Source organism: Columba livia, chromosome 7 (genome assembly GCF_036013475.1).
Source record: "Columba livia isolate bColLiv1 breed racing homer chromosome 7, bColLiv1.pat.W.v2, whole genome shotgun sequence".
NCBI classification, from domain to species: Eukaryota; Metazoa; Chordata; class Aves; order Columbiformes; family Columbidae; genus Columba; species Columba livia.
In genome coordinates, this window is record NC_088608.1 from 7873914 (window position 1) to 7889206 (window position 15293).

The 15293-nt window shown below is 39.1% G+C and overlaps 1 protein-coding gene across 3 annotated transcripts in view; it reads left to right on the top strand.

Moving 5' to 3' along the window:
* The window catches only part of NCKAP5 (NCK associated protein 5), a 487324-nt gene that overhangs the window by 348093 nt on the left and 123938 nt on the right, over positions 1-15293 (top strand). For 2 of the 3 annotated variants that reach the window (XM_021296516.2, XM_021296523.2), the window contains one exon: positions 365-455. In XM_021296516.2, coding sequence (XP_021152191.2) covers positions 365-455 — 91 coding nt within the window. The remainder of the gene's footprint in view (positions 1-364; positions 456-15293) is intronic. The other variant, XM_065069581.1, reaches the window with a different exon arrangement.

Below are 15293 nucleotides of genomic sequence, written 5' to 3' on the forward strand. Positions count from 1 at the left end.
ATTTTTTTAAATCTGACTGGTTTTGTTCCTAAATGACAGTAATTTTATCATGGTGTTTGGTTACACTGTTGACAAGGTGATGTCTTTTGCACACATTTGTTTATAATTTTTGTAACTAAGCTCCAGCAGGGTTTTAACAATACAACTAATTACTGTGCGTATTCGAAAGATAAAAGAGTGCCCTTAATGTGTTATTCATAACATGGAGTATGAGAACATTATAAAGCCAGGATAGTCTTTAAATATTAATTTCATGGTAGCCATGGATGCATTAGACTCTTGTAAAGAACAAAAACACCGAATGCAACTCTTAATTTATTTTTTTTCCATACAGTTGACTTTTATAAATATTTTCATTCTCTAGAATGGAGGAGACAGTGAGAAATCTGCTGCAGAGCCAAGGATCCCCAGGCCAGCATGGAGAAGGCACTGTCAATATCATGAAGGTATATCAGGTATTAGTAACTTATTGCCTGTATTCTTGTGATAGTAAAGTTCTTTAAAACAAAAATCGCACTGTTGAGGTAAATGTGTCTGGCATTGTTTCCTTTATTTGTTTATTAGTTATGAATACTTGTAAGTGGTGGTTGCTACTATCTACATTTTCCCAAGTGTTCTCTCACCAGAGTTTTTCATTTTTAATGTCATTGTGTTATCTGCAGTTGTTGCTCTTCACAGTTAATAGGGGACAGAGAAACTAGTTTTGAAGACTTTATTAAAGCATTTAATATTTTAAGTAATATATTCCAGCATCTCCAGAAAACAGAAGCTTTTGAGAACTTGACGTTCAGATTGTGATGGATAGTTTTATCCACTTATATTCTGTTAGGTGTGAGGCTTCCCTATCAGGCTCCATAGTTTCTTATCACTGCTTGGGGCAGGTGTGTTTTATCAACCTCACTTGGGTAGAGAGAGTCTCTCGGGGCAGAATTTAGGAGGGCAAGGATTTTAGAGGTTTTTCAAAGGGAAGCAGATCTGTTTATGCTGTTTATGAGAAAGGAGTGTTTCCCATTTTCCTAATGTACTGCTATATTCTGGAAGCAGTGAACCTGAGGTGGTAGAAAGCAGGAATGAGATACGTCCCAGTTAATAAGGTATTCTGCACATGAATTCTTAAAGAAACCACTTAATAAAGTCAGTCCAATCCTGTACCTTTTTAAACAGAATAAGTATTCCTTATAAAGACATAAAATGCTCAAAAAATATATTAAATTCTATACTAGTTAGCAATCCTTCAGCTAAAACACTTTTCAAAAATTCTAGTTATATTAGTCCATTCTTACAACTGATGGATTAAAAATGCAACAATAAAGCTAAACAAAAATGTATATTAAAGAGTATTTATCACGGTAATTAAATTTTCCTTTTAAGGTTGGATTGAAGGGAAAAGAATCTTTTAGATGAACCTTCTGAAATAATCAATTTTTCTTGTTAAAACGATAACCTGTAAAATTTAATTTCAGGTCAAATTAAATTTTTTGTTGAAGTTATAATAGGACGTTTGGCTTTTACAAGCTGGTGATAAAAGCATGTGTATTTTACTCACTATCATTTTGGGATGCAAAAATGAAACCTGATTCAGAGTTTAAATCCATGTCTTCCTCCTCCCTCCTGCCCCCCTGCAGTGGGTGTTCTGCAGTGGGCTTGTGGCAGCCCCTCCTCTGGGGGGTGACTCGTCTGTTCATAACAGAGCGCTGGAGTGATTTTAGTGTCTGGTTTTCAGTGTGCTGTCTTACCGCGGAAACCACAGCAAGGTGGTACCATGATTAGGTTTTAGCTTCTTTCGGTTTTGGTTTTGCAGTCTCAACAAGAAAAGCAAACCCGTATTTCAGTTTTTTCCCATCAAACTGAGGGTTTGGGTGTTCTTCGTTTTTCTTTCAAGCACCAAGCTGGAAAAAAAATAGCAGTGTGGTCTTTTGAAATTTGGCATTCTGTGTGCAGCTTTCCAATTGCAGTGATTCTGTATTTCATTTTAGTTTTTCCTCCATCTTTTATTTGTTTCTTAATTTTGGAAAAAGAGAGTTTGCTTATGGTTGTGGGGGTGGGTTTTGTGGTTTGGGGTTTTTTTGGTTTGTTTGTGGGTTTTGTTTTGTTTTTTGGTTTTGTTTTGTTTTCTCATTTGAGGCCGTACTGACATAAGCGTTTTTGTCTCCTGCCAGCCAGGAGGATGGTTACTGTGGTGTGTTTGGTGTAAAATATCTTTACACCAAATTATTTTCTGACCAACAGAAGAACAAGGTAGTTCTGCCCAGTTAAAGATAACAACAACAATTCTTTGTTTTTCTTCCGCTCTAGCAAACAACTCCCTCCACCCAGAAAACTGCTCTCTTGCCCCTTTTTTCCCTTCTTTCTGGACGTGGGGTTTTGTTTGAATCTGCAGCGTGGTAGTCAGGGCATATTCCCCAAAGCGTATTCTCTTATACAGTGGAGCCACTTCTGTCCCAGGACCTTAAAGCACCTTCCTTTCCTGGAGGAACAGCAAGGCTACTGCATCATATACCAGTCTGTGATGGGTAAAACACAGAAGCACAGAATGTCAGGGATTGGAAGGGACCTCAAAAGCTCATCCAGTCCAATCCCCCACTGGAGCAGGAACACCCAGATGAGGTTACACAGGAAGGCAGATCAAAACTATGGACTATTTCCATGAATATTGTGGTTTTTTTGGCATGTCTCTTTGACTCGTTCATCCTTACATGCCTTTTGTTCACTTCTATGACAAACTTCTGAACAGATAGTTTGCTTTGTGGGAATTTCAAGGAATGGCTCTTTTCACATGCAAACCAGCCCATTCTTTCCCTTCTATGGTTACCTGCTATGCAGGTCAGAAATGGGTTCACTTGATGTGTCTTTGTTATTCAGTCACACAATAAAAACTATGCAGTGTGATTTAGGCAACAACTGCATGTGACAATAAAAGCTAATACCTGGAAGGCTCTTCCAAACAAATAGCTGGCAAAGAATCTGTGATCTGAAATGTTTACAAAGTATTTCAACATTGAAAAAATATTAATAAAGCATTATATGAATCGTCAATGTTATTGAAACCAACTGTATGGAAATCATGGACAAAACTATCATCTAAATATGTGATGAATTTTATTGCAAATACATGTCCAGGTTTGGCAAGAGGCATCAGCAGTGCAATGGAAGCATTTCATTTGTGTCTTTCTAAATTCCTTCAGACAGTTTTTAATATATTTATAAGGTTAATTCACAAATGGGAATAGATCTTGAATATACAACCTAGGCAATGTTTCTTAGAAACACCGATGTATTCAGGTTTTTGGGAACATGATGTTCATATTATCAGCCTGTATAATATTTGTAAGCGAAATATAGATGTGAACTACCACATGAACAAATATTTTTATGATCTGAATTCCAAGTGACATGTATATATCTTCGTGTACATATAAAAAACTTACTGGATGTATAAACACTACCATTATTCTGAAAGCCGTCCTTTACAATCATTTACCTTAAAGAACATATTCTAGTTGTAGCTGTTCTCTCACTACTTTGATGTGGTCAGAATGATATGATAAGTACTCGCTGCAACAGAGTATCAGATTTTACTGCAGTTTGACAACTGCATATTTCATAACAAACGAGGACGTGACCTAAGTGGTCTCCAGTGTGACTTATCAACATATGTTGTATATTCTCGGACACCATGATGTGTTAGTTTTAGTGCATGAACTCTGTTCATCTTAATATCTGAACAGTCATAAAAGATACCTCTGTGCAGTAAATGCTTTTGATCTATTGACCATTGTCTACATATTTGTTTTTTACAAATCTAATTATTGTTCTGGGATGTGTGAAATTGAGTTGTTATTATAATATCAAGATGCCTGAATCCAGAATAAATATTCTTGCTAATGAACATTAAATGTTGCATAGTTAGAAAAATGATAATAAGATGGAGTGCAGAAAATCAGTATTATTGCAATATTGTGTTAGGTCTTGCTGGGGTTCTTACTTGAAGCAAACTACTCTAAGCCTTTCTGTAGAGCTGGCTGCTCTATGCGAATTCAGTTTGCTCAGCTTACAGATGGATGATGTGTTCTCTTTAGGGTAAATGATTTTAGAAGCAGGGTTGTAAATAAATTGTTCTCTGTTATCATATTACATAGTAATAACTGAGAGAAGATTTATAATGAATGCGCACGTAAATCTAGACAAGAATATGTGTGATTTGAATTGCCATAAACCATTGTATTTCTTGCTTAAAAGTTGACTTGACTGAAAGGCTGTGGTATGTAAGAGCTTTTATGTTGTTTCCAAGAGGCATTGTCTACCTAAAAGCAAGGCCATGAAAGGCCAAAGCAATACCCCACATATTAATATTATTCTAATTCAAGACACAAGCGCTTTATCTAAGAGGGAGAGTGATCCCCAGAAATAGAATGTGCAGTACTTGAACCCAAGACATTAAAACAAACACCTTGCAGGCTTTCCTTCCTAAGTTTACAGTTGGACTCGATGATCTTAAAGGTCTTTTCCAACCTAAGTTTGTCTTTGTGATTTGGATGTTGAAACATAGAGTTCTTTCACGTTTGATCACAATAGTGGATATCTAGGTAGAGTCTGCCCTGATTACAGATCACTCAAAGTCTTTCACTGTTGTTTTTGTTCTGTTTTTTTTTTTTTTTTTAAAACTCCTTTTGACTGTATGTCAGTGTACGGTGATCAAAATAGATGGAGAGCATGTTTTTTATAATTCTGGAATTGTCAATATGTGCACTAAAGCCCAGGACAGACATGGTACAGTCCCATTGGAGAGGAAGGGCGAGCTGCCATGTCTTTGGCAGACCACATTTTGATTCTTCATTCACTACACATTTCTTTGTTTCCTTGGACAAATTCACTTTGTCTGTCCATCTTTAACCTTTGTAAAAAGACGATAACAACATATCATTTTATCTCAGGAACATTTAAGATGTCATTCAGTGTATGTGAGCTGCTGCTTCTGTGGTAACAGAAACTGTTATAAATACTGAGCCAGATAATTAAGGGTTTTTTTTATAAAAAGGCTTTTCAAATTCCCTTGTAATCTTGAAAAAAGGCTTATTTTCCAGAAGGAGTTTGCTTAACATATGATTACTTTTAGTGGAAAAAGAATCTATTTCAAAGTAGAGCATGGATGGTCTTCAAGTGGGGCTGTGCTGTTCTGTATTCAAAAATGGGGAAGTGAGTTTTTGCTGTTGGAAATTTGGATTTGGTACGTGAATTCATATGAAAACCTTAGGGAAATAAAATCTCGTCACTGCAGGCATTGTAACCTTTTCTGAGCCCCAGTGTGCTGCTTTGAGATACGCACTCCAAACAAATACTGCTGTGGGAGCAGGCAGGATCTGAAATCCTGAGTTTTGGCATGAAAGTCACCCTGTCAAATGTCACAGGCCCAGTCATCCCTCAACTTCAGTGCCAGTGCGGACTGTCTCTGACTGCACTTGTTCACCAGCTGACCTGGTCTAGGCTGCTTTTTAGCAGGAGGGATTTTCATCATGGTAGACAGTGCAGGTCTTCCGAGATTGACTGAGCAAATTCAAGAGCAGAAAGATATGAGTAAAGGGGTAGGGAGTTTGTCAAGGAGAACGATCTCTCTGCTGGCGTCAGCACTGTTGAGTCTATATCAAGAGGACTCTGGCTCAAAGGCTCCGTGGAGATTACAGGTGGCTTTAACACTAGGGCACTTTTTCAGGTTTCTTCAGCCCTGGGTGCAATGGAGAAGGGCGGCTTGATTCCTTCCATTTCTTTCTGAAAGTGGCTTGTGTCCTGTCTCATTTTTGCTCCAGTGCTTGTTTTGGCACCCAGCTGACTCCCCTCACACCAAAGTGGTGGCAGACGGTTTTAGCAATTGCAGCCTAAGCATTTTGATGGGCTCTTCTCGCCAAGTAAGAGCTGGCTGGCTGGCTGTGGGTCAGCTCTGTGCTTTTTCTCACTCTGGAGGGATGACAAGATTCTGACAAGTAACAACTTCAGAAGAGATTCCTCAGGCTTCAGCGTGCACCATGAGAAGAATGGCACACAGCTCCACATCTGTCCCGTGGGAAGGGCACCACCGCCACTGCAGTCATCAGCTCACACCGCAGCTTCACGGGAGGAGTGGCTTTGAACATAACAAAGTTCAGTTCCATTTCCTGCCCTCTTGCTGGGTATAAATACGTGCATGTGCTGCCTTATTCAAAGCTAAGAAAGAAGATTTATCTGTCAAAACTCGATAACTTCAATACAAAGATAAAATTATTCTGGTCCTACAAGGCTTGTGGCTCTCAGTCATGAAGTCTGGAGTATTTTGCCAATTGTTTTCCAAAGCATGTATCAGAAAGGTGTGACTGTAGAAGAGATACAGGCATGTTTCAGGTGACATCGTTGGCCAGATCAACCCATTTTTTTTGTCTTTGTGCTCTGTGAGACTCAAATATGGAACAGTTGTGACTGTCACTTCCAATTTGCACAGCCGTTGAGGTCAACAGCTCTTTCATGAGAAGAAAAACTCTATCTCTTGGCAACATAATTCCATTTTACCACAAAATTTTAAAAGCTTGATGTTCAAGTCATTGATATGTAACATTTTATGGATAGGGCATGGCCATGAATTGGAAAAAAGGCACTAGTGGAATTCCCTAGCTGAAATCCAGACAGGATTTTTGATGCTCACTTCAGTTGCAGAAAGAAGAAATTTATCCTTAAAATCAAACTTATATCTCTGGATTGGAAATGCACACAAGAGATTGCATCAACCAGACTTCCCAAGCTTAGCAGGTTTGTGTCTCCCAGAGAAAAGGACAGAGGAGAAGCTGCCCACATTCTTGAGGGCTCCACGGGGAATCCCACACCTTCAAGGACAGAAGCATTTGCTGCTTTCCGTACAGAGGAATCCAGGGCTAGCTCCGTAACAACTAATTCCTTACGGCTTTTCTTCTGGTAGTTTTCCACCACTGTGCAAAAATTGATTAATATTTGTTCCTATATTTAACGAAATTAAGGTTGGATTCTTGCTCCCAAGCCCCCAAAGGAGAGTGACGGTGCTCCTCAGGCACTGTTCAAAATTAGTTTTGTTGCGAGGAACACGTGTGCAGATAGTTTTCCCTTTTTGATTGTAATACAATAACAAAGCAACGGAGCTATGTTTAACACAGCAAAGTCTCATAACTGTAATGTGTCATTTGTGTGCCTGTTCCTCAGAAAACAAGCTGTTATTTCCTTTCCAGAATACTCCATATATCTGCAGGAATGAGAGGCAAAGATTGGCCGATGTGTATTTTGTATTATACTGATTATAACTGTACATTTAGATTTTCCTCTACAACATAGTGTTTCTTTTTTTGGTATATCTGTCTTCTAGTTCTTACTTCTGGAATGAATCCCTAAAAATCAGCCCATATACATTGCCTGAGCCATATACGTATGAAACAGGCATAGCAGAAATTCAAAGACACTCTTTGGAAAGCGAGGTGATGATGTGGTTCACAGCCCGACTGATAAAGGTCATCCTAATATATACAGGGACTTTCCATTTATGCACAGCAGGTTGTCTGCAGCCTTAGTCTTGCCCTTAATGGTGTTCTTCTGGTTGCCTTTTTTCTCAATCAGGGGATGTATTTCAGAGAAAAGAGGATGGCTCAAACATGCCTCTGCTTGGTAGTCCTCAGAGACTGGAAGAACTTCCTGGAGTTTATAGCAAATACAAGTTTTAAGATAATCTGCTGCTTGGAGAAATGCCAGTATCTTTGTATGTGAGGGCCAACTTGTTCTTGATGTGCATGTGCTTCTCACTCATGATATTAGGAAAAAATTCTTCATGGAAAGGGTTGTCAGGCATTGGAACAGGCTGCCCAGGGCAGTGGTGGAGTCACCATCCCTGGAGGGGTTTAAAGGACATATAGACGAGGTTCTTAGGGACATGGTTTAGTGCCAGAGTGACGTTATGGTTGGAGTTGACGATCCTGAGGGTCTCTTCCAACCACAACGATTCTGTGGTTCTATAAACCAGGGCTACGGGCAGCCAGGCTCACTGGTGGGCAGGGGCTGCGTCAGGACACTCGCCCTGGGACCAGCACGGCTTCCATTGTCTTGCCAGAGCAATGAGATCTCCAGGGACTTGTCATCTCCCAGCTGGCAGCTGCTTTTAGAGCTCCCAGGTCTGTAGTGTGTCTCTTGGCGCTTGAACAAAAGAAGACTTCATTTTAATCAGGTCTTACCACACTGTAGCCTGTTCAGATCTCCACCAGGATCCAGACGTCCTTTGTTGACCTGACACAGTGTAGCCCGTCCTGGGCTGGTGTTGAAGAGGTTCTGGTTGGGCAAGAGGGTCTGCAATTAAATTAAAGCATTTTTATCTATCAAATCCTTTACATTTTCTGTGTAAGGACAACAAATAAGAAATAATATAGAGAGACCATTTACTGCAATCAGCTGTCGAGTGAGAAAAGTGTTTGGAGAGAGAAGTTGAAAAACCAGTTTGCATTCCTTGAAATTACAAGTCGGGTCTTATATACGGCCATGTCACTTGCTCTCTGCCCATTTCCACATCTCCATAAAAGATAGTTTAAGCTGCTTTTTGAATCGTTATACATTTATGTTTTCAAACCAGCAGAAAACAGTGCTTTTTTTGAAATTTTCAAAAGCTGCTGATCAAGAAAACTGGTTTTAATTTCACTTAGATATATTTAAACTAAACTATAATATCATATTTGAAAAGTTGAAATTTTGATCTGATCCAGAATGGTTGTTCCTACATTTTGTTTTTGTGTGAAGTTGCCTTCTGAGCTTCTTTCAGAAGTTTCCCTGACAAGACTGTGAGTCAAAGCAGCTGTTCCCTGGCATTTGCAAAAGAATTACCTGGTTATGGAATAGTACACTATATTTTTTTGTCCTAGCCCCACAGGTAACTTCTTAGATTAGCTTCTGCAATTGTGTTTATGGTGAGAACTAGTTAGTGAATATATTGCTGTCATTCCAGAATACTGGTTAATACTCATCTTCAGGTATGTCCTTTAGAGCCTCTTTGTGGTATTTCCTGAAGAAACCATCTATGGAAAACTGGATCAACTTGTGTAAGTCCTTAGGAGACTTTCTGGTGGCAAGAAAAAATATGTATTCAAAGTTTTTCATTTTATTAAAAAGCGTAATTTGGCCTTCATCCACATAGTGAAAAAAATTATATAAAAAAAAAAAAAGCTAAGGGCTGCAAAGGAAAGAAAAATTGGTTTATTTCTAGCAATTTTTATCCAGAATAATTCTATTGCCTTAATTGCTATTACATAAAATTTACTGAACTTAATTTTCAGAATATCTCGGCTTGTTTGTACTTCAGTTGAAGATAGATATTTTAATACTGTCACTTTAGTCAAGTGTAGTTACATTAATACTTACAAACTCCTTCAGGAAAGTTTAAATGCTGCACACAGATTTCCTGGGAGGAAGGATGATTACTTTAAGTATGGTACTATAATGAACCAATTTATAAGAGAATATCTGCATGAAAAAAATCACTGCTTATTCTTCTCATAATATCATATATATGCCTATGAAGAAGAGCTTAGCTTCTAGAACAATCTTTTTGTTGTGCTGGTAGCTGCTGTTGGGTGTAGCTGAAGTCTAACATTTTGCAAAGGCAATAGAACAGCAAACATGAGGAGTTACTGCACCTTGGCTTGGAAGAGCCATCTCAGCATGGCCCATCTGTGACTGCACCGCTGACAAAGTGCCGGGGGGAGAGTGCTGTAGGTAATATGAATATCCATTCACTGGAGACAGGATGGTGTCAACAGCAATATTTGGTCACTAGGCTAGTGTGGTTCACTTTGACACCCCAGACTGACGTTCAGCTGGGGACCTGAAGACGAGAAACTCCGTCTGCTCTTACTGATCTTACTCTTCACTGGGAAGTTTTTCTTCTTCTGCGGACCTTTTTTTTTTTTTTCAAAAGAAATAGGTGTTTCTGGTACATGGAACAGCCAATAAAAGCATCATCAGGAAGTATATTAATGTTACTGCGGAACTGTTCAGTAGAGTGATAGTGGGTACTAGTGAGGAGTGTTTTGAGTGAAGAGTAATGTGGAGTACGTTTAGATTGATATGTGAGTGGTAGGAGGCTCACATATTTAATCTAGGGAATGTTACTGCTCGCTCTGTTCGCTTTGTAAGTGAAATCCAGAGATGAAAAAGAAGAGTTTTATATGATTTTCCTGGCAATGGTAATGTTAAACTGTGAACAATTTGGGATGTTTCTATAAAATTTTGTGATATATGTGCATTCCTTTCTTTTCCTTCAGTTTTGGTCAGCTTGTTCGGAACAAAAGCTGTTAGCTAAACAAGAATATATTATTATTACACTTGCTGATGTGCTATCTAAAGCAAAGCTATATTTTAGTTTGTCATTCCAGGGGGAGAAAATAAAGCAAGAGAAAACAGCTGAGTACATAGATAGAAGTAAGCAAAGTAAAGCCAGAAGTCATATTTGTAGCCTTATACTTGGAGATAATTTAAATTGCACTGTCCAGTTGCATGTAACTTTTTTTGCATTCTAACTTGTTTGCTTGGTTACATAATTTTTTCCAGACCTGGGTTATGATGTGTAATGGGATTCCCCTTAGTAAATAAAGAAAAAAAAAAATGCAGATGGGACAGACATAGGTCACACTGGCATCAGTGACTACTCCTGTACCAGGCATCTTGCAGGAAATAATTTGTGAATTCCTCAGTCTTGCTTCATAGAATCACAGAATCATTTCAATTGGAAGAGACCCTCAGGATCATTGAGTCCAACCATAACCTAACTCTGGCACTAAACCATGTCCCTAAGAACCTCATCTAAACGCCTTTTAAACCCCTCCAGGGATGGTGACTCCACCACTGCCCTGGGCAGCCTGTTCCAATGCCCGACAACCCTTTTCAGGAAGAATTTTTTCCTAATATCCAATCTACACCCTCCCCAGCACAACTTGAGGCCATTTCCTCTTGTCCTATCAGTTGCTACTTGGGAGAAGAGACCAACCCCCTCCATGCTCCAACCTCCTTTCAGGCAGTTGTAGACAGTGATCAGGTCTCCCCTCAGCTCCTGTTCTCCAGGCTGAACCCCCCAGTTCCCTCAGCTGCTCCCATCACACTTGTGCTCCAGCCCCTCACCAGCTTTGTCGCCAGCTTCGCATTGCTCTGACTTAATATACAAGTGTCTTTTATACACCTCAGGTTTCAGTGAATGGCCCAGGTTATAAAGCATATCAGAAGATACTGCCACAGTATCATGTGGGATTGAGCCACAGTAAACAAGTGTTAATTACATAGAGGAAAAAAAGGTCATGGTGCTGGGGGAGCAAGGTACCAGGGAAAACAATTTTAACCTTGTTGGAATTGTAAGTCAGTAGTCCTTGGAGCAATAGCTGCCTTTTTTCAACTTGTGCACTCAGACTGAGCTACTTGTGCATAGCTTGGAGCTGTTTTTTTCATAAAAGTACAAAGAAACCCTAATGTACAGTTTTTTTATCTTCATCGATGGTCTGAAAATCCTCATTTCATATGGCTCACACTCAGTGAATAATAGTGCTGAACACTAGGAGGTCTGCAGTGGAAATAAGACTGAAAGTACATCATCTAAGAATACATCAAGACTAAGGAATGGCTTTGCAAGAAAAAACAGTCACAATTTATTCTTACATAAGCAGTTCTTTATATGGATCTGTAACCTGCAGTTTGGGTTGGGAGGTTAGGAGCCTGCCTTTGGTACAGCAGGAGTGTTTGAAGTGTAGTACATGTAGCTGGGTCACCAAATTCAGTCACTGAAGTATAAGATCACTATTTTGTAAATATCTTATTTTGAAAGTCCTCCTGAGTCACCATGGAAAGTGCAAAATGATTTGCGATGCTGAGTTAACCGCTTAGCTTGGATTCAATATTGATTGGATTCTGGGATGCCTGTTACCATTGCCTCTGTATATGATCTGTTAATAACTACATTATGAATCATGGGAGGTTATTTTCTCAACTAAGTGGTTCTGAGCAATCATGAGCACTATTTAATTATATATCCTACATATATTTTATTATTGGGTTAAAAGTGTGATTAAAGTGTGTTTTTGGAAAATTGCAGGCATGACTCTCAGAAGAATTTGAATTTGTAACCATTATAAAACCATTGTCTTTAATGAATTTCAGAAGCTGAAGAATTGAAATGAATTTGAAAGGCGGGGGGGAGAGGGAGAAGGAAAAACAGGAAAAAAATAACACCACTCAGGCATCATGATCTGACACCCCAAACTGAAATAGAGATAATTTGTATCTGGGGGATCTTTACCACATTGCATCTGAAACACTTCACTTCTCTGGAGGACTTGTGTTTATCATATGAAAATGATCTTTAACTTCTATAAGCAAAGATGTCATCTCTAATTATTACTTATCAGTTTCCAGACAAGCAATTCATGTCATGCGGCGCTCATTGGGAAAATCAGCATTTCAAAGATCTTGATCTTGTTTTAATTCTTGTTTGGTTCAAGCAGAATTTTGTCACATGTCCTTGTGAAAGATTGCTCTTTATAATTGGTGCTGTAGAGTCCAGATCCAGTTACATGAGGATTAGATTGTGCTGTGTTGTATTATTAAAGCCACTTGTCCAGTGAACTCTGCAATACCTCTGTGGTTCAGGAACCTCCCTGGGTAACCTGTTCTAGTGACCAATATGACCATCTTCATGGGAGAAAAACAATAAAAATCCTAATATCTTATTGAAATTTCTCATGCTCCAACCTGTGTCCGTTGTATCTGGTCCTTTCATCACCGATTAGCAGGGTTATTGCTCCCCCAGTGCAGGACTTTGCATTTCCCATTGCTGAGAGCAGTGGCAGCTGTTGTGCTGCCGGTTAACGGTGTGAATTATTACTCTTTTCTTAAAGGCTTAAAGGTAGTTTTCTTGCATTGTAAAACCTCAAATTAGGAAACGTTGGAACGTGAATTACCTGGGGAAGTATAATATATGATCATTTTATATCATGTATTAGTCGTTACTACCAGAGAAGAGCACTTATTCCAATTAGTGCCTAATCATGGTTTTCACTGTGAAGAAGAAAATCTAGACTAGATTTTTGCGAGCTACCTTTTTTTCAATTTCTGTCATCTAACATTTACTCAATTACAAATGGAAATATTCCAAATTGAGCTGATTTCCACCCCCCCACACACCTTTTTTTTTCCTCTCTGTGTGTAGTGTAATTCGTAGAATGTATCTTAAGAGAGACAAAAGGGCAAAGAACAGACAACTGATGATACCGACAATAGAAGTTGAAAAGTACAATAATTACTGAAATAATAATGGTTAAGAAATAGCTGGCTAAGTGTCCTTTTTGAGACATGTCTGTTCCTTGAGAAGGTGACAAGTCCTAGAGGAAAGTCACCCAGTGACTATCGCTGTGTCCAGACGGCGAGCAGCCGTTTGCCGTTCTTGGGATGAAGGGGGAGATAATTCCTGAAATAGCCAGTTTGGTTCTTATCTTTTAAAAGCTTCCATATGATCTTTTCCATCACTATAGTTACTCCTTTTGTTTATAAACAGCGAAAAGACTTGCAGCGTTCTGAAAGGCTGGTGGAATGGAGAAGATTTGCTTTATGTTCTACGTAGTTCTTTATATTCTACAAATTTGAGTAAATGATCATTTGGAATTTCAGGTGAATTTCCTGCTCTATTAATTTATTGTTCTTACTTCTGTTTATTAGTAGAAAGAAGGATTATTAGACTGTTCCTTCCTACTTTATCTAGCTGAAAACCAGCTTTCTGATAAGTCTCAGTCAGTTCACTGCATTATACAGCTTCATAGATCAATGTCTTCAGTGATTTATATCATCTCATTGATTCTAGAAAGCTTTGCCATTTCCAGACCGCAGGGTCTGTTTTCATCTGTTGTTTTCCGTGGGCTGTAGGGCCTATAGTGTTTGATCAAAGGGTTCATCATCAGTGTACTATTTGTTTGATTTATAGAACAAACCGAATACTTAGAAATAATGGTCAGGGCAGGATGTCATTTTAGATTTACAAAATACAGTTGGTTTCAGAAGAGCAATGACAGTTTAAACGAGTTTGAGAAGCTTACACAACGTGGGACTTGATTCTACGCTTCTCATTAATTTCCTTGGGAACAGGTCTGCAGTGAGCAGCATAATCCTAGTTTTCTTTTAGTAAGATTTGAATATTTAATATTTTTGTTGTCTCTTTGTTGACACAGAGCATTAGAGATGTAGATGAGCCTTCAGTGGTGAATTCTCATCAGGCTGCTGTGTTTGCATCCTTTTGTGGTTCAGGCATGTGTCTTAAACTCTTATTGGTCTGGGGAGACCAAGAGCTGAGTTGTTGCTTTTTTTGTCTCCCCCCACCTGTCCAGCTTACTTGCAGTGCACTCTTTCCATCTGTTACCTCTTCACAGAAATGAAACTGCATTGTTCAGCAGGATAGCACTTACTCTGCCTTTGCTGGACTTCTGACCTGGAGAATGTTTTGCTATTCAGCTTGAAAACCCAGCCTGTCTTTAATTGTGCGGTATGTGAGGTATACAACAGAGGTTGTTCAGAACGTTCAAAAGATGGTCTTTATTTGAGGTAACACAAGAAGTGTAGGAATCTAGGGGGGTGGGGAAAGGAATAAGCTGCTCTGTGCCATTGTTTGCTGCCTTCAGCGTGCTCACTCTAGAGCTCTCTGTAGGATTTGCTGAACATCATGCAGGAGATAGATACACATCTCCTCTTGCAAATCTCTCTCTGCCCTGCCTGCCTCCCCCCGCAGGCAGCTGCCTTTGAAATTAGCAGATTTTTCACTCTTAAGAGGATTCTGTTGTTCCAAAGCCTTTGTCATCCTCCCTCTTACTTATGCACAAAGGCTGTTTCAGAAGCACCTGTTTTCTTTGCTTTCTTGAGTGTGGATTTTCCACTCTACCCGTTCTGTATGTCACCCAGATAGAACTGGTCAAAGTGACAGAACAGCACTGTGAGCAAACCGCATGACTAATAATTTGTAAGGTTAATCATGTTTTCCTCTTTTCTCCAGCTTTTCCAGGTACGTGACATATCAGGGACCTTTTTAGCCCATGCCTGAAACACTAAAACTCATTTATTGTTACTCAGAAATGAACTAATTGGAAAATACGTGAGCTGTGCTTAAACACTCAAGCAGGAGTAACGGTAGTATCTTGAAATATTCTAGTGCTCATCATAGTAAACCAGGCTGTATATTCTTGATTATTCCACTCGTGTGCATAGTTAATAAGATTTTGTGATTAGAAAATGAATGGGTTACT